Below are 23,902 nucleotides of genomic sequence, written 5' to 3' on the forward strand. Positions count from 1 at the left end.
GCTGCACACATCTTGAAGAGCTGAAGATTAAAACAAACCACACCGAATGTTGTGGTTGAGTGGTTAACACTCCTTCGTATTCAGGAGGTCCTGGAGACCGGCTATCCTGATAGGGTTTTTCTCAGCCCCTCCATGTAAATGCCAGGATAGGACCAGAAATTACACAACAGCTTCCTTCCACATCCTTTCCAATTAGATTATGGCAAAATGGTAACATGTCAACTTGATGTGGACGTTATGACATAAATGAGCACTGCAATCTAAACTTTTAATGTTGACACTTAAATTAAACAAACTCTCATGGTATTTTACACCCAATGAACAATGAATAAGCAACTGATTTTGTTTCTCACTACTGTGACTTGTTTCACTTGCACTTAGAAATAAACTTAAAAAAAATCAGAAAGTTGATTTCTGGGTAGTAATGTTGTGTGTATCTGTAGATAAATACCTATGTTTCAGAGGAACATACTGTTTTTATCTTAAGCACTTCTGAACTGAACACAGAGACAGTATATTTATCTGAAATGCTGGTATATACCTATACGCACATACAGTGTCATTACCAAGACGAACAAGATCAACTTCTGTAGTACCTTAAATCTTCTACACATGACTTTCTTAACATTTGCCAGAATTCTTTCCAAACACAATAAACAAAACATAATTCCTATAGCCCTATACTGTGTTTAGTCATGCTGAAATTGGAAATGAATGTTCTAGAAGGCATGGAGATGCAGTGTGCTGTTGGATGTAGGCTAAGTAAGTTGAGAGTCACTTTGTATAATAATTTCTGGGACATACTTACATCACCAGTCAACCCATGGTGAGGTTAGCAATTATTGGTACATTATTTGGCAATTAATTTCTGTCAGATATATCTTCAAAGATTTGCACCACTGCTAATTTCAGATAAGAAAACAATATTTCACACACAATTTATAGCTGTAATTATAATCTATCTAAATACAAAATTTCATATCACTAGCTCCAACGGTTGATTAACTACTGTATAAAACTACAACAACAACATACATTTTCACTGGTGCCAAGGTGGTTTTAAATTTTATAAACAGCATGAAAAAAGTTTCATACTTTTTTTAAGATCTATAAACTAACTCCATGGAGTAGTCCTTCTTGGGAATTTGTCAGTAAGTCAAGAAACTCCCTGACTTCTGTGGAATCCAAAGGTTCATTACCATGTTTACAAGAGCCTGCCAAGTGTAAGGCCCTGCATAACATGTTGTAATATTCTGTTTTCTATTATTATAGTCCCTAATGCAACCCCTATGCTGGAAAACCAGCCCCTTCCAGCTATCTGATACTGCTATTTCAATATATTCTTAGATACTCTCCAAATGTGAAGATCTATTACCATATAGAATTTAAAGACACTACATTGTCATTTTCACCTCACAAATTTGCATGGTTACCATACTGATATTACTTATACTGTAAAATTCATAAGTACAAAGTTCATACCAATTTTAATTAAAATCTATATATTGGTTCAAAAGTTACTAGGGGATAGACATATGGACATGATTATAACATTAGCATATTACTTTTGTACAAAAGATGGAAAAGACCAGAAATGGTACTCTACTGACATGACTACAAACATTCCTTTGAATTGAACTGCACTTCTGTATTACACACTATGACTATTTTATTTAGGTGCAAAAGTGATAAAATAATGCTGGTACACAATTCATATTAATTTTTCTACCATATTGTTCCCTTCTGTAGCAACTGTACATAATCTTAGAGATAGTGTGTTTTGAATATTGTCACTTTTAAAATGTGTTCGTTCATGTTTTTTACAGTCTCCGTTCTGCTTAAAACCACGACCACAAACATTGCACAAAAAGCGACATTCTCCTGAATGTATACGCTGGTGAGTATGAAGAATATCTCGTCGTTTGAAACTCTTATCACAAAGCATGCACTGAAATGGCCGTTGGTCTGAATGAACCAGGGCATGTACCTTAAGGCTACTCTGGGAACGAAAGCCCTTACTGCATACACAACATTTGAAAGGCCGTTCACCCGTGTGCATTCTCTCATGGATGATAAGATTTTGTTTGAATGAGTATCTCTTACTGCAGTAATGGCATTGGTAGGGTTTCTCACCAGTATGTGCAAACTGATGGGATTGTAACCGTATCTTGAGTGCAAATCTCTTCCCACATACATCACATGTGAATGGTTTATCACTGCTATGTATGCGCTGATGAACTTTCAGATTTGATGTAAGTGAAAAGCTTTTCCCACATGTTTCACATGAAAATGGCTTCTCTTCTGTATGTGTCATCATATGATTCTTCAATGTGAAACGATTGGATAAATGCTTTCCACATATTTGACATATATAACGTGTTAACTTTACAGGAGCTTCACTATCTCTTTTACACTTTGAGGCTCTTTCAATTTCTTCTTTAGTATGATTTCTTCGGTGGGTATTAAAATCTCTCATATACACAAAAGTACACTCACATACATCGCATATATATTTGCAGGGCTGCTGATGTAGTAGAACATGTACCCTCATATGCTGACGATGATTAAAGCCTTTCCCACACACCGGACATTTGTGCTGACGAGCATTAGTATGACGCAACATATGGTATGACAGCTGAAATTTCATACGGAAAGAATCACCACACTGTGCGCAGACAAAAGGCCGTTCATTGGTGTGTAACCTCAAATGATCTGTAAAGCCACGCCTGCAAATGTAAATCAGTAAAATAAATTAAATGTTGCATACCAGTACAAAAATGATTTGCTTACTGATTACTATTTAAGTATAAACTAGGGCACCTTAAAACTGCAATTAATTCTAGCAAATATTTATATAAATTTCTTTTTCAGTATAATGGGGATAATACCACAACCTGAACTATGCACAAACATTTTAAGTAACATGTGAGGATCCTATAAAAAGTACATTGCGATTCATCACTCTTCTAGTATAAAAGTTGCATTCAAATTCTGTAAAAAGCAAAGCAACCTTGCAATTTAACCATGTAGGTTATGTAATTTTTATGCTAGAGAGCTGATTATTCTCTGTTATGAAGATTAGGTTTTTACAGCTTCCTACGTTTTTGTCGTCAGTAGCACTGTAGAACGAAGTTATATCAATTAATGGGAAACGTTATATTTGCCAATTTCAGAGGGTCTGGTGACCAGTGCCTCAATAGGAATCAAAAATATTATGTCCCAATTTTGTTTTAGGAGCTGTACTATGACACAGAGAAAAACCACCAAAATGAAAAATCATGAAACTAAAACCACTTGGTCATTTCATACAGAATTACTAGATGTTTATACTCAGTAACTCGGCTCATAGAAACACACATTAAGTGTTCATGTAAAGTGCTCATCATTGTTATCAGTTTTCACCAATATTTTAATAGTTTCCAATATCAAATTATTATTATTCAGTGTTCTGTCTTTTGATTTTTCAATGTTGATTTCAATATCAAATTACATGAAAATTAATAATTCATTTTTTCTTTTATGAATTGTACTAATTTTGTACTCATGCTGTAACACACAAGCTTCTTTTTTAACTGCATAATTAGTAATGCTCTTCATCATATAATCCTATAAAAGTTCCAGCAGATCATCAGAAATTTTTGGAAACAAGACTTTTTTCTTTTAAAGCTCAGTTCATGAATTACATTTTGTGAAGTATATTTATTGCGTAAGAGCTAAAGAAGTAGATAAACCCAATACCTCTCCTATTAGTGTCTTGCTTATACTACCACTTCCACACCATCAACCCACACATACCAATAACCTTATTCTCTGACATGTTCGCACCTAATTGGCGTTTGCTGGTGAATGTGGGTTAAGAATGTTTTGGCTTGTCTGACCAATGTACATCCTACCTAAATTCTAATGTTCTTAAGAACTAATGAACAAATAACATACTTGTCCCGATACATTTTTCCACAAATTGTACAACAAAGCTGCTGTGCCAGACCAGGATCAATGCACGTCCGCCTGTGCACCCTCAGGCTGTTGAAGTATTTCATACTCTTTCCACATACATCACACAGGTACGAAGCTTTGTCATGGCTCATGCAATGTATTGTATATCTCTCTTTAGTTGCAAAGTTCTTCTGACACTGCTGACATCTGAACTTGTTCCCTTCTGTGTTATGCAACAATAAATGGCTATGAAGGGAGCGCTTTAAACGGAAATGTTTCCCACAAAACTCACACATGTACTGTTTTTCTTGAGTATGTACAGACGTATGTTGTTTGAATCTCCACCTTGAAACAAACTGTTTATCACAGAACTGGCATTTATGTATCACTGGATGTTTTAATCTGATATGGTCATGTAATGCTCTTTCTGTATTGAAAACAATGAAGCACTGTAGGCATTTCCAAAACTTATGGACTTTCTCAAATTTGATTTGCGGCACATATTTAGGTTTCTGTTTTACTACCTTCTCTATTAACTCCTTATTTGACAAGACTGATTTTTCTAGTTTTGCAGTAGCAGTTTCTGACAAGATTTCTTCATTTCTTTTAATTATATTGTTAATGTTTTCAATTATCTTAGCTGTATCACTTCTATGTGTGGTTTCAAATTTTTTACATAATTCTGAATTATTTTCAGCCCATGATTGCTTTAATATATTCTTTCCTGGAGTAACATGACTATCGAATGTTTCAATAATTTCAGTTTCATTTTTCCCTTTACTTTTATTTAGGACACTCGTTTCCAAAGAAGCTAGGTCGGTCTGTGCATTTTCAGGTAATGGTAATACCAAAGCACATTCAGTGTGAGACTTTGCTGGAAATTCTGGGCATACATGAATATTGTGTGTGTTTTCCACAACTTTAAGTTTGTTGTCATTTTCTGAAAATAATTCGAGTCTTTCCAAGAAAACAACAGGTTGTAATGAAGGGTCTTTGTGATTCAGGAAAGTGTTTTCAGAAACTGACATACAACCTGATTTATTGGAACAAATTCTTTTATGCTTTTCCAGCAATTGCTGAGATGCATAAACAATACCACACTCAGCACAATGCAATGTTTCATCACAAACAACAGTTGTTTGATCTGATGCAAAATTATCTTCACTGAACAAATTCCTCTCGCAGGATACACTCTGCTCAAAATGGGCACAGGCAAGATCTGCCGTGCTTTCTCTTGAAGAGTTATCAGGAATTTTATCCAAAACATTATTACTTGAACAACCCAACATCTCGGTCTTGTTAAAAACAACTCTTGATACACCTTCTACATTAGAAGATTTTTTGCTTGAAGATAGCAGCCCAGGAAGCTCTAAAGATAACTCATTCACATGGCCATCAGCACATTCAGTGTCCTGTTCCTGTGGATGTTGCTGCTCTTCACATGCTTTCCTGCAAAATAATAAGGTAAATGTCTGAGGTATGTGAGGTTCTCACATCAGTGAAGATGTCATGTTGGTCTTCTGGGTAGTAACTGCCGAGTGGTCTTGTAGGTGGATTCTAACATTTCAGAGGAACACACTGTCTTTATCTTCAGCCCTGAACACGGAGGCAACATATTCCTCTAAAACTTTGGTATCTACACAATGCATTGCTGCCCAGAAGACCAACCTGGTTAATAAGGAACTGGTATTTATAATAAATGTAATAACAACTATTAAACTTACTGTAAGGAACGTGAAGGCTTGAAAAATACAGAAACTCACTTCCCTGAGGCAAGCTGGCTTAGTAAGCAGTAAGTCACTAATTTATATCAATGGATCATAAGTGTCATTATTTGTAGGATGTGAGAAGCAAAATACATGGATACACATCATTAATTTTAATAAGCTTTTATTAGATTCACTGTTCATGAAGTTCAGTTGGGAAAATTCCCCACTGGTTTTTTCACAATTTAATGGCAATACAAACTATCTTTGCCAAAACATTCCATAGCTATTACCCATCTTTTATGTCTGTACTTTCAAATTACTTTCCAAAGTGTTATGCACCACCCCACAATGCTCCCCAAAAATAATATAATTTACCATGTCAGTAGGAAGCAACAGTGAGCAGGAGACCAGTGGATCTATTTGGAATTTGGTGATCCAAAGAACAAAATATTCGGCACACTAGATATTTAATTTGCAACAGATACACAAGTATTTACATCTTTGTAATGTTCTGATACTTCGCAAGATTACAATCAAATACCATACGTACCTGTACAACACAGAAAAGCTGGAGAAGACCAGGGCATGCTCTGATGGGAAATTAATGAAGGTCAGGAAGAGGATAACACAAAGGAATGTACAGAATGACAAGGAAGGAAACGTCATAAAGTTTTCAAAACATACACAGGTAGCCCTCGATTTATGCCGGGGATTCGTTCCTGGACGAACCGGCGTAAATTGAAACTCTTATATAATGTAAATCAATGGGAAGTCAATGACATGCGTTCCCAGCACCCAAACATTGACGAGTAATATAATGGCATTACATTTAAAGCTCTGAAATAATGTAAATAAAATAAAGGGAATTTAAAAAATATATTTTATACACTTACAATCGGCAATTCATTGGTCCCCGCAATTGACTGCGGTTCTTTCATGTGATTGATGTGTACAGTCATCTCTGCTGTTATGTGATAGTTGCATTCATGTAAGACGCCGACCTATAGAAAATCGCGTAGTAAAATTAACCCCGGTACCTCCGCAGAGATTAAATTAGTCCTTTGAAAGTTTAAAGTGCCAGGAATGAAATTGCACAAGAGCAAACTCGCATATGCAAAAGTTTGCATTTCACAAACAGCTTTTACCGATTCATCGATCTTATTGGAGCAAACTGGCGTTAACGAAACACACGTAATTGCAGAGATGACTGTATTTATAATTTTTATTCAAAATCAGCGATGTAAGAATTACGATTTAGTATAAGAATCAGTACGAGATACATTGTAAAACGTTATAAATAATAGCAAAATATTTTTTTTCCACTTTTTGACTTGGTGGTTTCAAAATCGGCGTTATTCTGGATCAGCGCAAATTGAACTGGTGCAAATCAAGGGCTATCTGTACATTTTAAAATCCTTCCTATTAATAATGCAGGTGGGGTGGCTTAAAATTACTTTGCAGTGAAAAGATTAAACCCTTGTGGCAAACCAAAAATAAGGTAGACTATATTTTTTCAGAGGAATTGCAGTAGCAGTTGAATTGCATATCTAGGTATAATCTTTCAAAATCTAGAAAACATTATTAAAGAACCCTTTAATGATCTTCATGAATCCACTGTAGTCAGTGGCTGTGCATGGTTGTACAGTATGGGTCCTCCTGACTATACATACAGAGTATTTTTTTTGAAAATATTCAAAGAGTTGACTTTTGTCTCTGCTTCAAGTTTACATGGATGTCAGATATATCATATGTGACCTCCAGTGAGACAGAAACCACACAGAAATTAATTATGTAATTAATGGCTTATGATTAATATTTAAGTTTCTGTAATCATGCACAATGCTGATTTAAGTCATGAATGCTTGTGATGATTTCAATGGCCCACCAATATACTATATTATGAAAATCTAAGTCACCATTAAAGCCTTTTTTAAATAATCAGTATTCTGAAAATCGGTTTAAAAATTATATTAATAAAACGAAAATCTTTATATTTCCGACAAGCAATGTTATTTTCAAGACAATAACCTGGACTATATCATACACTCTTTTTGTGAAATTCCGTCCACTTTGGGAATCTTGTTATCAAATTAGCAAATCAGACATGCAAAATATTATATAACTTACTTATCTGAAGTAACAGCAGGTGATGTTTGTACAATCTTCAGAACTTTTACTGTTTCATCTGTCTGAGAATCTCCTTTCATATTTGTACCAGTTTTCAATTTAACAATAATAACTTTAAATTTTGGATTCTCTTTTATCTAGAACACAAAGAAAATAACATCAGAACTACAACTTTTACTGTTTAAAATTGAACACAATGTTATTATTTTGAATCCAATGGCTCCATTTAGAGTTTGTTGACCTTTGACCACCTGTCAAAGTGAATGAACATATTTTCAAGGTTGGATTCCATTTACACTAAATTAAAGGACGATGATTATATTTGGCAGAGGGACCCAGAACTGCGCATGGACTCCAAAGCAGAGTTACGACCCCGAACTCCACAGAATCACAAAGTATGAATTCATCGGGGGTGAAAGATGTGGGAGGAATGCAGAAAAGCTTAAAATGAATCTAGTCAGTCTGAAACCTGAACTATTTGACTCCTTAAACAGCCAACTTTTCTTAGTGCATTTAATGGCACTTAATACAACCAGTAGAACTGCATGATAAATGTAAATGATGAATTAGGAAGAATGAGAAAAGAAGCAATCAGTCCTGTTTTAGAGTTCTGTGTGGAGAGCCTGAGGAAGTCTTAGTAAGAATAACTGGTCTCTACGATTAGATATTAACCCAAGACATGATGTCTATGAAGGATTGTTAACCCGTCGACGTGGTGGTTTAAATACCCCGCATATACCGCTGTCGTGCTGTTCCTGCGGTAGTATTTTTTAAATGCCCGTTTAAATTTTGCTGTAAAATACTCTTTTTTTCATAACTTTTGAACTATATGAGATATAATTATGAATTTTTCACCGAAATCCTCTTAAAAGATGGTTTTATAATCTTACCTTATAAGATGAGATGTGTGAGCAGTGGAAGCAAGTCGATTAGAAGTTTAGTTTCAGAAAAAAACGGAGTGTACAACAGCCGGTTCTTTGAATAGTAAGATCTACGTGTAGGCTTTTGCACAATGCCCATCAACATAAATAGAGCCAAAACCACGTAAATTTCGTCTACTGTGACATCTTGCCAGTTCCTAATCCTAGAGCGAAATGTGAGAGGATGGGCACTTTTTGATATTTCTTGTTGAGCATATCTGTTGGTTTGATCAGCAATGTGCTGCACAAGTGCTATATCGAAAATATTTTCGAATGAACTCACGACATCTAGTTCAGCAGTGTCGAACTGGGGACCACATACATTACAAAATGCTTCTCGTGAAGCAGGAAATGAGTCTATATTTTCCCACAAAAACTTGTTGGAAACCACACCTGCCTGTACGATGTCGTCCTGTCGACCGCCACTACCATTATCACAATCACTATCGCTAAACACGACAGTTCCCGGTGTCACAAACTGTGTATAATCAATGTCAAATACACTATCATCGTCCGAACTATATTCACTTATACTCTCATCTTCTAAAACTTCATTTAAAACTTGTATTTGGTCTAGCTCCGTCAGAGGACGACTTGTCAAAGGGAAAGCCATTGTAAACTAACAGGTCAGGCGTTTATTTTTAGACCCTCCGGTGCAGGTCATTGGAATGTGACCCTGTTGCCACAAGTATACACATAGAGCTTTATTTCCACAACAGGCGAGAACAAACCTCATCTTGCTGGCATTATTTATTCCATACTTATGGGCGTTTTAAATTAGGCTTTGAGGCTCGCGTGTTTATACGTAAATCCACAAGAACTTTAATTTAAATGCCCGCGTGTGTACACGTAAAACCACGTCTGAGGGTTAAGCACTATACTATAAAGAACATAGGTTAGCATTTCTGCTTCAAATACATGTTTTATACTGTGGGTTAAAATGTGTGGATTTGAGGCAAAATTCAGATAATTTTAACATACTGCTCTGCATTTTGTTATAATCACGTTGCCTTCGTGTACATGTGTATGATTCAAGAAGGCAGGAACTGGAACTACAGGGTCATCATATCAACATTTTGCTCGTGAACATTTGTTGAACTTCTTACCACATCCTTGACATGATCACTGTTATGGTACTGAAGATGTTTATCAACTGCATATTCTTGCTCATCTATATTATATGTATGTTCACTGGCTTGATCGTAATGCTGAATATCACCAGAACTGTCTGGCACATGCGCATTGCACAAATTATAAGTTTCTGCGTTGTAAAACTGATGGTCAGTTGCACCTTCTACTGTTTCCTGTTTGAAATTAATAAAACCAAATGTCTGATAGGAAGACTGTGCTTCATCCGCATGCTGAACATAGCCAACACTATTGAGTTGCTGCTGCTGCTGATTTGCTAAGTCATCCAGTGTACATGCCCCTTCATCACAGTCTGGTTCGTCTTTGATCCCAGATGAAGCATCATGGACAAGATCAAACTGGGATTCTACACCATATTCATCACTGTACAGTCCCTATAAACAAATTAATAACACCTTCAATACAAAGCTATTAGTAAGTTTTGCATAATATTTTTTATCATCTTTGAACGATGCATACATACATGCAGACCAGGAGAAAATCCCTGCTAGGAATTCGTTATACGCGCATGCGCAAGATTTCGCGGTGAGTGACGACCGATCCTAAAAGCATTCGTTCCACAACCATTGAACAACAGACAACAGGCTTTCATGTGTTCTAATGGGTACAGCTTTAAGATTACCTCACAGCGACACAGTGATTTAATATAGAATATTATCGCAACACTTGCAGAACACATTAGAGGTGCGCTCACTACACGCTAATCTCAACTGCTTGATGTTTTCAGTCTGTGTGTAGTAGCCTTAAACTGTGACGTATCACACTTCCCACCAATAGCAGTCCTCTAGTCCAGCTGATAAGTAACATTCCCCCCGCACTGACCAGAAACGACTTCCCCTTGCAGGGATTTTCTCGTCATCTGTGGACAGTAGATACACAATACTGATCTTTGCAATCTTTTCTAGTTTCACCAAATGTTTTTTATTTTGTTTTAAGATTCATGGAAATGGTGTCAGTATTATTACTAACTAGTGTAAAACCCATTGAAAATTCAATGGAAACAATCCTGATTTGTTGTTTACAGGTCTAATATATCGAGCTTTGAGCACCAATACAAAGAACACAAAGGAGAGACAGAAATAACAACACATGCATACATAGAGTGGCTCTGACTTTGTTTTAATCCTTTGAAGCTGCAGCTCGCCTAAATGATATTAAAGAATTCAGTCCATACCACAAAGAAAATACTACATTTCACCATTACCAAGATCAAATGGTTGATGCTGTTTACAGTGAGAATCATATGAAACCCATAATTTAAACTGTAGCATTACTGACGGCTAAAGCAGATGGTATGCATAGTCACCATTTAGTTTTAAAACGTTAATGTTTGCAGAGGCTGATTTTCTGTAACACCTATTTGTACAGAACTGTATTGTAGCATCTTACTGTGTTACACTGATTCTCGATGATTATTATTATTTCAGTAGTTTTATTTTGCTCAACTACATGCTTCAGCTTATGTGGCCATCATCAGGTTCGAATGTAAGCTGAGGTCATTGCATTGGAACCAGATGATGATAATCAGATTACAGGTAAAACATTTTACCACGAATTTTATTATCACTTAAGACAACACTGGGAGAAAGAACAAGTGATACCGTTCCAGTGCAATAACCTCAAACTTCCATTCGAATATAATGATGGCCACATTCAGCTGAAACACATATTTCAACAAAACAAAACTACTGAAAGAGTGAATGAGTAGACGATACACGGCTGGGAAAAGACCCCCATGTGGGACACCCTAATGGATGGGGCAGAATACCTTTTGTGAAGCTATGCCCTCAGTGATGGCGAGTTCCTTGTGGGTGGAGGGTAATAGGTGTGGCAAAGTAGTGAGTTAGGCAGATATGCCTTATGGGACACAGCCCAAATCTGGTATGGGCACAGTGCCACTTAAGGCTGCCTTACACTTTCATTTTTAATTCCCTGTAATTGGTAGTACCAACATGGTGGAAGCAACGCTTGTGCCACTTAATACAGAGCCATAAAATGATGTATGGCAATAGATATTCAAACAGTACACAACTGAGTCACAGTAATTCTTTGCACAATGTAAAACAGCAATATGACAGCTGCATGAAATATTAAGATTTTGACTTGACCAGGATTCAATCCCATAACACATGCACCCGAGTCCAATATACTATAATGAACCTAACTTGCATGACATTATATTGTTACAAATTTATATCACTTAAAGAAGACATTAGGAACATATGATTCACAAAACTAGAAATTTAACCTTTAAATGCCCAATGCATCCTTTAATCTTCACACAAAGTGATTTTTATTACTGACTTTGTGTGAAGAGGGCCTGTTGCCAATGTGTGGGCAAGAAGGAAACAACTATTACACGATCCACATGTAACGATAAACTTAATGTGTCAGTGCATAGAAAGAGCCAGCAATCAAACAGTCCAGTACTTTAGGCTATCAGATTTAAGTGCAAACATGATGTATAAGCAATATTCAGTAGTTCATCTATCAGTTCTGATAGTAATGAATTTTACACACCTCATTATTACTCTCCAAGCCGACAACTGCTCTCAACTTTGCATCTGCCTCCAAGCATGTATGAACTAATTCATGGCACATTTCAAGCTTCCAGATGCAAGATGAGCAAACAGAAATTGGCAACAAATCTTCTGGAGTTACCTACATTAAACACAGTACAAAAAACACTTTAATCAACTGAAGAGAGTTGTTGCCAACATGCAATATTTAAGTCTTCAACTATCAGATTTTTAAGTACCATCGTACAACACCACTACTTTTTTATGAACCTATGCTACATATTTAGTTATCTTAACCAAATATTATTAGGGTGACCAAATAAATGAGGATGATATGGGTGCATGATGGAGATGAGAAATGCACACAAAATTCTAGTTTAAAAGACTTAAAGGAAAATACCACTCATATGACCTAGTAATAGGTGGAATGAGGATATTAAAATGGGTCTTAGGGAAATTATATTTGGGATGTGTATGAACTGGGCTTCCAACACATAACACACAGACACTGTCAAAGTCATTGTGTAAACGAGGGAGAAGAGGATGGTGGGGAGAATAAGAATGAAATTAGTACTATCGTGAGGAGGAGTCTAAACATCTTACAAAAACTACCAATCATTCCAAACTATTTCTCAAAACAAATGGTAGCTGTGTAAAAAAATAAGCAATTTCCTGAATTTCTGTGAATGCATCAAGCAAAATATTTTGGATTATCCGTGTGTCTTCTCCCCTAGCCAGTACTTGACAGATCATGAGATGCATAAGGCAATTCAATTGCTTCATTTGTTGCAACAATATTATTACTATATTCTGGTAAGTCATATGTATATTCAATATCAGACGCATTCAAGGCAAAACACTTAGATCTTGTATGTACTGATACTACAAGAACATTTTAAAATGTCGCTAGCAGCTGAACTAAATGTTAATTATACCTCGTCAATTCTGAGCTCTAAGCCTCACAAATAAAACAGTACCTTATACAGAGTAAGTCAGAAGTATGTTTACAAACTTCATGTGCGTGTTCCAGGATCAAAAATAATAAAAAATGTTTCTATTAACATGAGGTCGCAAATGTTTCATTTTCAAAATAATAGCCAAAAATAGTTTCAATGAATTGACTTTATATCAAAGTGAATACAGCTTCCAGCAAATATTTTCAATTAATGTTTGGGCAGGAATTGTTGGAGACATGCTTACTGGTCCACACATGCTTCCATCGCGTCTAAGAGGACCTTCATATCAGAAATTCTTAAGAAGATACTTGCCACGTCTCCTTGAAGATGTACCACTGAATACAAGAAGACAAATGTGGTTTATGCACAACAGAGCCCCAGCACACTTCTCCCATCGTGTCAGATATCATCTCAGTGAACAGTACACTCAGCGATGGATTGGGCGTGGTGGCCCAGTAGCATGGACCTGACTCCGTTGGTCTTTAATCTGTGGGGTCACTTGAAGTCCGTCGTTTATGCAACACCCATAAACAAAGAAGACGACCTATGGAAACGTGTGCAGAATGCATGCCAGATGATTTGAGGAAACCCTGGTGTGTACGAATGAATCCCTCAGTCTTGTGTACGTCGTGCTTGTGCATATGTGGAGAATGGAGGAACAACCTTTGAGCATCTTTTATAAAGATACATCCCTGTCCTTATACTTGGAAATAAAGGCATACATTAAAAATTATTTTTGGTTATTATTTCGAAAATGAAGCATTTGCGACCCCATGTTCATAGGAACATTTTTTCTTATTTTTGATCCTGGAACACGCACACGAAGTTTGTAAACATACTTCTGACTCACCTGTATATACAGAAGAGTTTGTGTGTGCCAAACTGTGGGTGTCTGTCAGAAAACTGCTCCTTCATGCATGTTAACTAAAAGTCTCTGTGGCTTAAAATTTACTCTCACTTCTGACTAAAGGCTTAAACTTGCAGATAAAATCTTGGTTGCCCATATGTTAAGAGTTAATACCTTATGGGTTAAATGTTGGCTATGGGTAATAGCAAAAGAACACAAAGAAATGCCAAAACCAAACACTGCTTCATTGGACTTAATGCAGTAGCAGCATAAGCAATACAAACAGGGAGATTAAGAGAGGGATGCACTATGGTAATTTCATATGGCATACAAGAAATGCAGATCCAAATTTATATTACATTTTAATCTTACTGTTGTAAAACTGGTCCACAGCTGACATTATGGAATAACCAGTGAACAAAATCAAGTTTGAATAAATCAACCAGCCAACCAACAACCAATCAATCACTGATACTACAATACACCAAAATTACAGAAACTGGGAAGTGATACACTGTGACGAAGATAAGGAGTTGTATTGCTGGTAATTTTTTCTGCTGCAGGAAGACTTTTATCTCTAATAATAAATCTTTTTATTTCCAAAGCTCTAGAAATGAGGTATTTTTCTCAACTCTGTGTTTGTTCCAGTACTTTGAATTCAGCAAGACGTTCAATGTGTAAAGCAATGTGGTATTAGGTTAGGTTTACAATGAGAACATAACATTAAGCTCTGATTTACCATTACAGGTAGATGTGTATGTATTTTTTCAAGCAGTTGTAGTTCTAAACCTTTGTCTCCAAACACTGGGATCAATTCTTCGCTTGGATACGCGCATGTACGACAGAGAAGATTAGAGTGCACTTCTGGTAAATCATATAATTTTAAACTTGCTCCATCCCCACATTCCAAGGACGTGCGAAAATTTTCATCTTCAGCTTCTGAACATTCTGAAATAGTTGGTTAATTTTTAGCATCTGCAGGTTAAGATTTTCTGAACATATTCACAACCCTTTGTAGTTGAATATCGTACACCATTAGTAGTAGCTACTTGGACTTAAATTCAACATTATACATCAAATTATTAGTTGCAGATACTAGGGGAATGGAGGGTAACTAGAAGAGTGATGGAATGGAGACCGATGGGAAGAAGGATGAGAGGGAGACCACGGAAACAATGGATAGATGACGTGGAGGAGGATGTGAGGACAATGGGAGTGAGGGGATGGAGAAGAATTGTGAATGATAGGACAGAATGGAAAAAAGACCCACATAGGGTTACAACGCTACAAGAAGAAGAACTAGGGGAATGGAATCTGATCTTTCAAAGTGACTTTCGCAGTGTATTCTATGGATGTCAAGCCTTCTGTAAAGAGATACATAAACAATATTTAGTAAAGACAAACTAAATTTTGAACATTTTGGTTGCAATAATATGTTATTAGATACAATAAAATTATACAATATAAGTCTGATTCCACTTCTTTTATTCAGAAGGGAAATTAATTTAACTAAATAATGCAGAGCTATATTTAAGTATATCAAAATATTTACACACAGGAGATTACTGGAACAAGGTAGACAAGTGAAGTATATAAATCCCTGCACTAGCCTTACATTTCACTCTCACTTTCGAAGCTTAAACGATATTCTGCATGTTAACATGGGCTATTTTTCTTAGTGGAATATATCCAGTCCTTTCCTACAATAAGACATGCAAAATACTGCAAATCACTCAAACTTCCTCACGTCCACTGCATGTGGTAAGAAACAATGACACATGATAAAAATATACTTTTTGAGAGAACATAAGTTTCCTGTGGTATTTTTATAGAGATTGAAAACTTTGTGGCTAACAACTTAACTTGCTTGCACAAGCCTGCCATTAGAATGAGATTTTGGGCCAAACTGCAAGGTTCAATATTTTCTTTCTACCTTCAAACAAAAAGAAAATTTATATTACATAACACATTTATTTACACAGCACATTTATACTCGTACTGGAGCACAATGTGTCACGTAGCGCCAGCTGATGAACACTGGCAATGGTCATAACTAACTTCATGATTCAGAAACTTCCCATAAAGTTCAAGGAAGCTCAAGTTCTTAACCACATTCACAAAAGTCTGCCACTGTACAGTTCATAACATACCTAGCCATATTAGCTATAAGATGAAGGATAATTACCAGACGGTTCAGGAAATATTTCTGGAAGAGCATGGACTGAAAGCCTCTTTTTGTTACTGGAAGTGTACGAAGCATCATGAAAATGATCTGAACAGAGTCTGTATGAAGCATGAAGGACATCTACACCTTTTTCTAACAGACTGAGGCAGCCAGCACGTTCTGCCCATATTCTGCATCTGAAATATAGAAACAATGTTTGTGAACTGAAAGCCAAGTTGTTATAATCTGCAAGATAAGAAATATGACAAACACAAGCACAATTACAAGAACATAAATTCTGTTATCAATTTGTTATACTTTAAATTTTTGTCTTCTGAAGGCAGAATGTTTCTTCTGTACAGAAGACATCATTCACAGCAACATCTCTTTTAGGAGCGTACAACTCCATAAATTTCTTCTCCAGTTTTTCAAAAAGAGGCAAAACTTTATTTAGTTTTCAGTTGGGGTGCTTTTCTGGGTCATTAATTTATTTTCAGAAAAAACAAAAATACAGTTAGAGTTGTAGATATCTATGGTACAGCATTTTTAGCACTGAATGGAATAGACACTATTGGCTTATTCCACAGTAAAGTTCCTGATCTGGCAGCTTCACAATAATTTCTAATAATGAACATACATTTTGTTTGATGAAAGACTCTCAGGTTACAAGCCACATCAAGTGGCTGAGTGGTGAATTTGCTTCTGGTATCTCCAACCTCCTTTATTAGCTATTGTGAGCTGTGTTAATGGTGTCTCTTCCACTTGTCCGTCCCTCCTTTCATCATATATGTCCCTGCTCTGGAATTTCTCAATCTTGCATTTGAACTGAACACTGACACATTTCCTTACCTTCCATATGCACATGGCTGCCCCTAATTTGCATGTCTAATTGCACATGTAAATTCTTCTTCAGATTCTGCAGTTCACGAATTTTTCAATTCACCACTTCTTTGTCTAAAACTATAAATACTATATTGTCTTGTCTCCTAGCACCTTTCAGATATGGAGTTAATTTTCTGCACATCCTTCTCGCCTCATCGTTGTCATTCTCATTCTTTATACCTGTTCCCCATAAATTTCTAGTTCCTTTTAGTGCTTCTACTTTCTTTGAATATGAAGTGAATCTTACCAAAATTGGTCAGAAGCACCTCTTTCAAATATTATAATTTCACTATATGATAATTCATAACACCCACCATCCTACTCATGCTCAAAATAATCTTTCAGTACTTTGTGTTAAAATATGATTCATGTGGATATTCGTCTATTTCAAAGATTAACAAATTCTTCTTCCTCCACGAAATTTGATTCCTGTTCTATTACTTTCTGCTTTACCTCTAAACTATTCATCAAATTCTTAATGATTTCCTGTTATTCTTTTATTGTTTTCGTCAGTTCACTCACGTGATTTAATTTGGTACCAAATACCTTTCTTGTCTTTGCAATACCTCCATGCTAGTTTCATTTTTCTCTAGCAGTTCTCACATCCTCACACCTTCTTCAAACTGTGCTGTCATATAACCTAAGAGTTGTTCCACCATTTCTCCATTTGTGGAACACGATTTGTTTCAGTAACTTATATAACCAAAATTATTGCTTTAAAAAAAACCCACTTGACAAGTTTACACAACTTTCTTTGCATCAGCCTGCCATACTCCACTCCTGTTTTTTCTTTACTCCTGTACGCACTCAAATCAACTTCCATTGTGAGATTCTTTCACATCCATATGAACAACTGCAACTCTTTAAAAAATTTGCATAAGTGGTACCAATATTTTATTTGAATGAGAGTATAAATACCATACCGAAACATGAGCATTAATTAGCTTCAAATTAAAAATTGATGAATGTAAGCTGGAAACCAGATTTACAGAACAGTAACTCAGTTAAAGAAGTCTTACAGTCCTATTTACTTTCTAAATACAGTGGATTCCGGTTAATTGGAATACATCGGGACTAGAACTTTTTGGCCCAATTAAGCGGCTGCCCCAATTAAGCGAAGTTCAATGTAAAGAGTTAAAAAGGTTTGTTCTTTAAGATTTGTCCCAAATAAATGGATGCCCCAATTAACTGGAATCTACTGTACTAAAAACAGTGATACATATACATAATCATTCATCTGTTACATAAACTACAAAAACACTATGAGAAATAGCTATATCTAATATATTGAAACTAAATGGGTTTTAAGGGTATGTGATAAAGGATTCTAAAATTTATAAATACTTTCCAGTTAGCATCGTTAAATCAAGATGTCAGATTGGAGAAACAAGAAAATATGTATACAATTTTGATGAAGCGGCTATGTGCAAGACTAAGAGAGACAGAAATGGGAAAATTTTAAACTGGACCTCTGAGAAAATGGACTAATAGAGAAATTAAATGATTTTGTACTATAATCTGAAATTGGTCGGATCCACAGTTACAAACGTTTGAGGGCCACTCAAGTAGGCAAACAATAACTTTCATACAGTACTGCGTCGGCAACCTGCATCATAAGCTTGCCATGTTAGTTTTCCAAACAGAGGAATGGCTTCATGTCATTTATACTACTTTTAAATTATTTGCCGGGAGACACAAAAATATAAAATTATATTAATAGTTACACAACCTGTTCATCCCTCTACACAACACATAAATAAAGATTACCAATACTATTACGTAATAGTAGTAATTTTTGTTAGAAAGACATAACCTTACCTCTCATAATCTTTGGGAAACCTATGTGTTACTGAAGTAGTGTTTTTGCAGTTTACTGCTGCACAACGTGTTTTTTCTAGTGACATTTTATAAGAATATACAACCCTCTCCCATAATTCCTTTGTAAATCTACATGAATGCCTTTCATGTACGATCTACTACAATCATATCACCCACAAGCAACCGAACTTAGAAACAACTACTCCGAAGTAACGACCTACGTTACACAGACAATACAACTCTACGGTCGTAAATTACTCGCACGGCTTACCCGTAATCTGTGCTCACTGGCAACGAAATTCCCCCAAAGTACCACACGATGCACAACAAACCAGCGCGAGTGCATTATATATGAATGGAACAGTATTTACATTTCACAGGTCCCACATCATGAAACAGTAGTCGCCCTACCGGTCCATTTAACCTTTTCCTTGTCATTCCGACCGTGGTGCGTTGTTTGATTGGCTGATGTTATAGACAGGCATTCCTATGGAGAGGCTGCAAGAACCACCAAATGTCCTCAAGTAACCCATGAGTTTTTCAAGACGCTATTTCAAATCTTCTGGAAACTGTTCTTGCCTCAACACACTTATTATTAAGTTATTTTTAGACTGACCCATAATTGTATGAATAAATTGTAATCTTCTTGTTAACTCAATGCAGAGTTCACACAATCCAAGCTAATTTGAATTCTCAATGAACTCTGTTGCATTAGAGGGAGAGGAATGATATTTACTTCCTGTGATAGAAACAGAGCCTTTGATTCAAATTAAATATGTTTTTTAGACCTCTGACACCAGGCAGAGAAGACTGAGTCGAGGAACAAATAAACTTTTGATGAAGCATGCTCTTCATGTGATGTGTGCCTGCTCACTCACTCACTCTATGGTGCAGGAAATTCTTTGAAAATTCGATTGTATACTATGCTTGTCAAAGAATAGCCCACTCTCTTTATGGAACCAAAAAGTTGATCAGCGTGTTCACAAAGGCCCGCCACAGAACTCAATTCTGAACTAGCTGCATCCAGTTCGCTCCATCGATTCCTATCTCCCCGAGGTCCTTCTAAACTTTATCCTCCCAGCTATGCCTAGGTCTTCTCAGCAGTTTTCTCCCTTTAGGCCTCCCAACCAATACCTTGTAAACACCCTTTACCTCCCCCATGCAATCTGCATGTCCCACCCAACTCATCCTCCCTGATTTAATCACCCTAACAATATCAGGGGAGGAGTACAGGCCGTGAAGTGAAGGTCATAATTATGAAATTTTCTCATAATCTGTCTGCCTACCTTTTAGGTCCAAATATCCTCCTTAACACACTGTTCTCAAAGACCCTCAATCTATATTCCTCCCTCAAAGTGAGAGACCAAGTTTCGCACCCATACAGCACAACTGGCAAAATTATACTTTTGTATATTTTAATCTTTAGTTTTTTTTAATATGAGATGGGAGGACAAAAATTAACAACTGTTCCACCCACATAGAGCCCTCTTGAAACATGTAAATCCATCTTAAGAAAAATTCAAAATAAATGTTAGTTCAAGCTACAACAATAAGATGAAACCATTGTGCATGTTTTATCACAATTTGTATCTGTCCGTCACAAACCGAATGTTGAACGAGATAACTGAGAATGAGAACACTGTCATGGCCTGCCATAAGATACAACTGGAGGGACTGAGAAGAAACAACGGAACTCAATTTTCTCGTCACCATTTAACCTTGGACATCTCAAATAAGCAGGGATAAGTAGATGAAAACTATGCACCAAGACACTCAGTCAGACTGTCCAAGACTCTGCCAAGTAATGTGAACAAAATGCAAATATTTAATGACTGTAAGAGAAAGTGATTACGATGGCAAGATTTAAAAATGTTGCAGGAGGTTTCAAGCAGTGGTACGACCACTGGCAGAAGAGTGTTAATGGATAGAAACTACTTCTATGGTGGTGTACAGTGAAACTTACCATGGCAACAGGCAAGCTCACAGACTTCTTGACTCTACCATGCATATTTATGGACAATGCTTACTCCGATGTAAGTCATTCAACAGAAACCTAATCCTTGTGAGCCTACAAATAAAAGACTTTACCCACAGCAGCAGAAAGGCTCACATTTAACAGCCTCACACAAAACATCTGAACTACTGGATTACGGCAAAACACACCATAAAGGAATGGGTACATTACAAAGACATGATTCACAAGTAATTATAATGGTTTAATAATTTCTAAATATAATTCATTACTAAAAGAAACAGGACTTGCTCCAAATAAAACAATATGAAAATTTATTTTACATTGCAGTGGCATCTTAACTAATGTAGTCGAACATAATTTGTATGACAAATATTTTGATTGGCTTTAACAATCCTAATGCAATAAACCAAACTGTTATTCAAGTGATATTGTTATAATCATTTTTAACAGCATGTCATCATCATCAAAGTCGAAACCTGTTACTGATCATACACAAGAAATATAACATTTTGAAAACATGCCACCCAAATTGAGAATTACATATTTACATCTGCCTCAAGTGATGGATTTTTGTTTTGACATCCGAACCATGCCCCATACTTCCGTGAGCTTCAACTGACGAAAAGGTGCACCAGCTGAAATGAAACTGAGGCAGATCTTCAATATGGGAAATCCTACATCATCACTAGAGATGATATGGCTATTTTTACTTAATAACACCCATAACAACAGACTGGGTCATGTGGCTCATGTATTTCAGGATTACACTGTGCTGGATAATCTCTGAAAGCCAGCTTCTTTGGTGAAGGATGGGCAGAATTCTTCGTACAGCTTTTGGTAGTAAACCAGTGTCGCCAAAATCAACCTGACAAAATAGCGAAGTTCATCATTGGTAGTACAAGTGAAAGATTGTAGTACATGAAATTGTAGTCTCCAAGCCCTTCCAAGTACAGAGCAAGAGTACCAACTATTTAGCTGCAAGATTCTGCAATGAACCAAACAGCCTCTTTACATAACCTTACTTTTTTAGGACTATGTTATAATACTGATATTTAACACTGCCACTTACTTGTTACTCTCCACCTACTGGTACTACTTGTCCAGAAAACGTCAAGGGCCGTGGCTGCAACAGTTCCAATTCTGAAATATAAATTTACACACGTCCAGCAAAGTCTAGTTACTGGATTTCTCACATCACGTTTCTCCTTCTTCCACACAACAAATTTGCCCTATGCAACTTCTGTGGCAATCACTAAATTTTCTTAATTATTGCTTCAAAATATTTTATCTTCCCGTCTGATTTCTAAGAACCTGAAAATTAAAGTATACAAAACAATAATTTTGCTCTGTTGTTTTGTATGGGTACGAAACATGGTGTCTCACTCAGAGGGAGGAACATAGATTGCAGGTGTTTGAGAATAGGGTGTTGAGGAGGATATTTGGGCCTAGGAGAGAAGACGATGGGGTCTGGAGAAAACTGCACAATGACGAGCTTAAAAATCTGTACTGCTCCCCCAGTATTGTGAGGGTGATTAAGTCGAGAAGAATGAGATTGGCGGGACATGTAGCGCGCATGGATGGGACAAGAGGTGTGCACCGGGTATTAGTTGGGAAGCCTGAGGGGAAGAGACCGCTGGGGAGACCTAGACGTAGATGGGAGGATAATCTCAGGCGGGATCTATGGGAGATAGGAGTTGAAGGAGACTGGATTTTGTTGGCCCAGGACAGGGTCCGGTGGAGGGCTTTGGTTAATTCGGTGATGAACCTTCGGGTTCGGTAAGCCATCTAGTTAGTTAGTTATATTAAAACATAATTAACCTACAACAATGCACAGTATACATAAAAAATAAAAGCAAACAGGGAGAACCCGGTAACATTACTCACTCATTCTCTCAATTAACAACAGGAAGTTTCAGATGAGAATGATTGATTCGGTTGGCGATCTTGCTTATAGAGGGATCGAGCAACCACATCGTAAGGCGTAAGAACAGATTGTAAGCGGAAGGGAAGGGCGGACAGAGCTTCGTTGGAATTTTGAGCAAAGGATCCCCGAAGGCGCAATTTTTGAAGAACACCATGTCTCCAACTTCAACGGCTTGAGGAATCATTCCTTCATTGCAGTTCTGGGCCATACACTGGTGACTCTGAAACAAATTCTGATGATTCGGGTAAGAATTCGTTAATGCCCCACTTGTGTAGAAAGGGTGAACCCGCACGGAAGTAGAACATCATACCAAAGGAAGTCGCTTGTGTGGATTCGTGCTTGGCGGTGTCACAAGCCAACTGCAAGTATATCAGTCCTTCGTCCCCCGATGTCAGAATCACTTAAATAAGCAATCTCTCCAGGGTGTAAAAAAAACCCCGGCATATGACGACTCCGGTGTAGTGGTGGCACGCCTGATAACCAGATCAAAGTAAAACTGCTGGAACCGCTCGGAAGTAAAACGATGACTTGAATCTATTGTCTATTCACGATCGCTCCAGATGGATGACATCCGAATGGATGACGTCCAAACGGATGTCGTCCAAAGAGGTACTACATTCACGGTCGCGTCACGCCAGTCGCGGTTTGTTGTCACTCTGTGAAGTGCGTGGTGTTTGCGATGGACGAAGAATTGGTACTAGCTACGGCAGTATGCCTGTATATTAAAAGGAGGAAACCAAAACGAAAGTGGTCAAAGCAATGGCTCTTAAACAGAAGCAATTTAAGTCACGTCAATTTAATTAGTGAACTGAGTTTGGAGCTGTCAGACTGGAGAAACTATTTACGAATGGATGAGTGTGCTTATTTCCGCTTATTGGGGCTAGTCACGCCTGTGATACAAAAACAGGACACGAATATGAGACAATGCATCAGTCCTCATGAAAGATTGTCAGCGACTTTGAGATTTTTGGCTTCA

At 36.9% G+C, this 23,902-nt stretch overlaps 1 protein-coding gene across 3 annotated transcripts; it reads right to left on the bottom strand.

Annotated features, from left to right (window-relative positions):
* Nucleotides 1-926: 926 nt before the first annotated feature.
* LOC110834418 (uncharacterized) lies at nt 927-22,956 on the bottom strand. Of its 3 annotated transcripts, XM_022073541.2 has the most exons (10): nt 22,887-22,956; nt 22,072-22,142; nt 21,551-21,867; nt 16,349-16,524; nt 14,903-15,111; nt 12,362-12,502; nt 9,799-10,215; nt 7,773-7,909; nt 3,937-5,385; nt 927-2,726 (listed from the first exon to the last, which is right to left on the bottom strand). In XM_022073541.2, exons 3-10 carry the CDS (start codon nt 21,598-21,600, stop codon nt 1,712-1,714), a joined length of 3,594 nt encoding a protein of 1,197 aa, XP_021929233.1. In that variant the 5' UTR covers nt 21,601-21,867; nt 22,072-22,142; nt 22,887-22,956; the 3' UTR covers nt 927-1,711. The 3 variants fall into 3 exon arrangements, with proteins under 3 accessions (XP_021929233.1, XP_021929232.1, XP_021929231.1); XM_022073540.2 differs by lacking the exon at nt 22,887-22,956 and having other exon boundaries at nt 22,072-22,300; XM_022073539.2 differs by lacking the exons at nt 21,551-21,867; nt 22,072-22,142; nt 22,887-22,956 and adding an exon at nt 19,028-19,263.
* Nucleotides 22,957-23,902: the final 946 nt, after the last annotated feature.

This window comes from Zootermopsis nevadensis, unplaced genomic scaffold, assembly GCF_977971745.1.
Source record: "Zootermopsis nevadensis isolate Lab colony 2312 unplaced genomic scaffold, Znev_1.0 Znev_ptg000013l, whole genome shotgun sequence".
Lineage (NCBI taxonomy): Eukaryota > Metazoa > Arthropoda > Insecta > Blattodea > Termopsidae > Zootermopsis > Zootermopsis nevadensis.

Excerpts from the sequence above, each read along its gene's own strand:
- LOC110834418 (XM_022073539.2), bottom strand. The coding sequence starts at position 19,113 with ATGTCACTAGAAAAAACACGTTGTGCAGCAGTAAACTGCAAAAACACT. Across the intron at positions 16,525-19,027 it reads TTTCCCAAAGATTATGAGAG|ATGCAGAATATGGGCAGAAC; the intron begins GTAAGGTTATGT and ends TCTATATTTCAG. Across the intron at positions 15,112-16,348 it reads AATATTTCCTGAACCGTCTG|AATGTTCAGAAGCTGAAGAT; the intron begins GTAATTATCCTT and ends CAACTATTTCAG.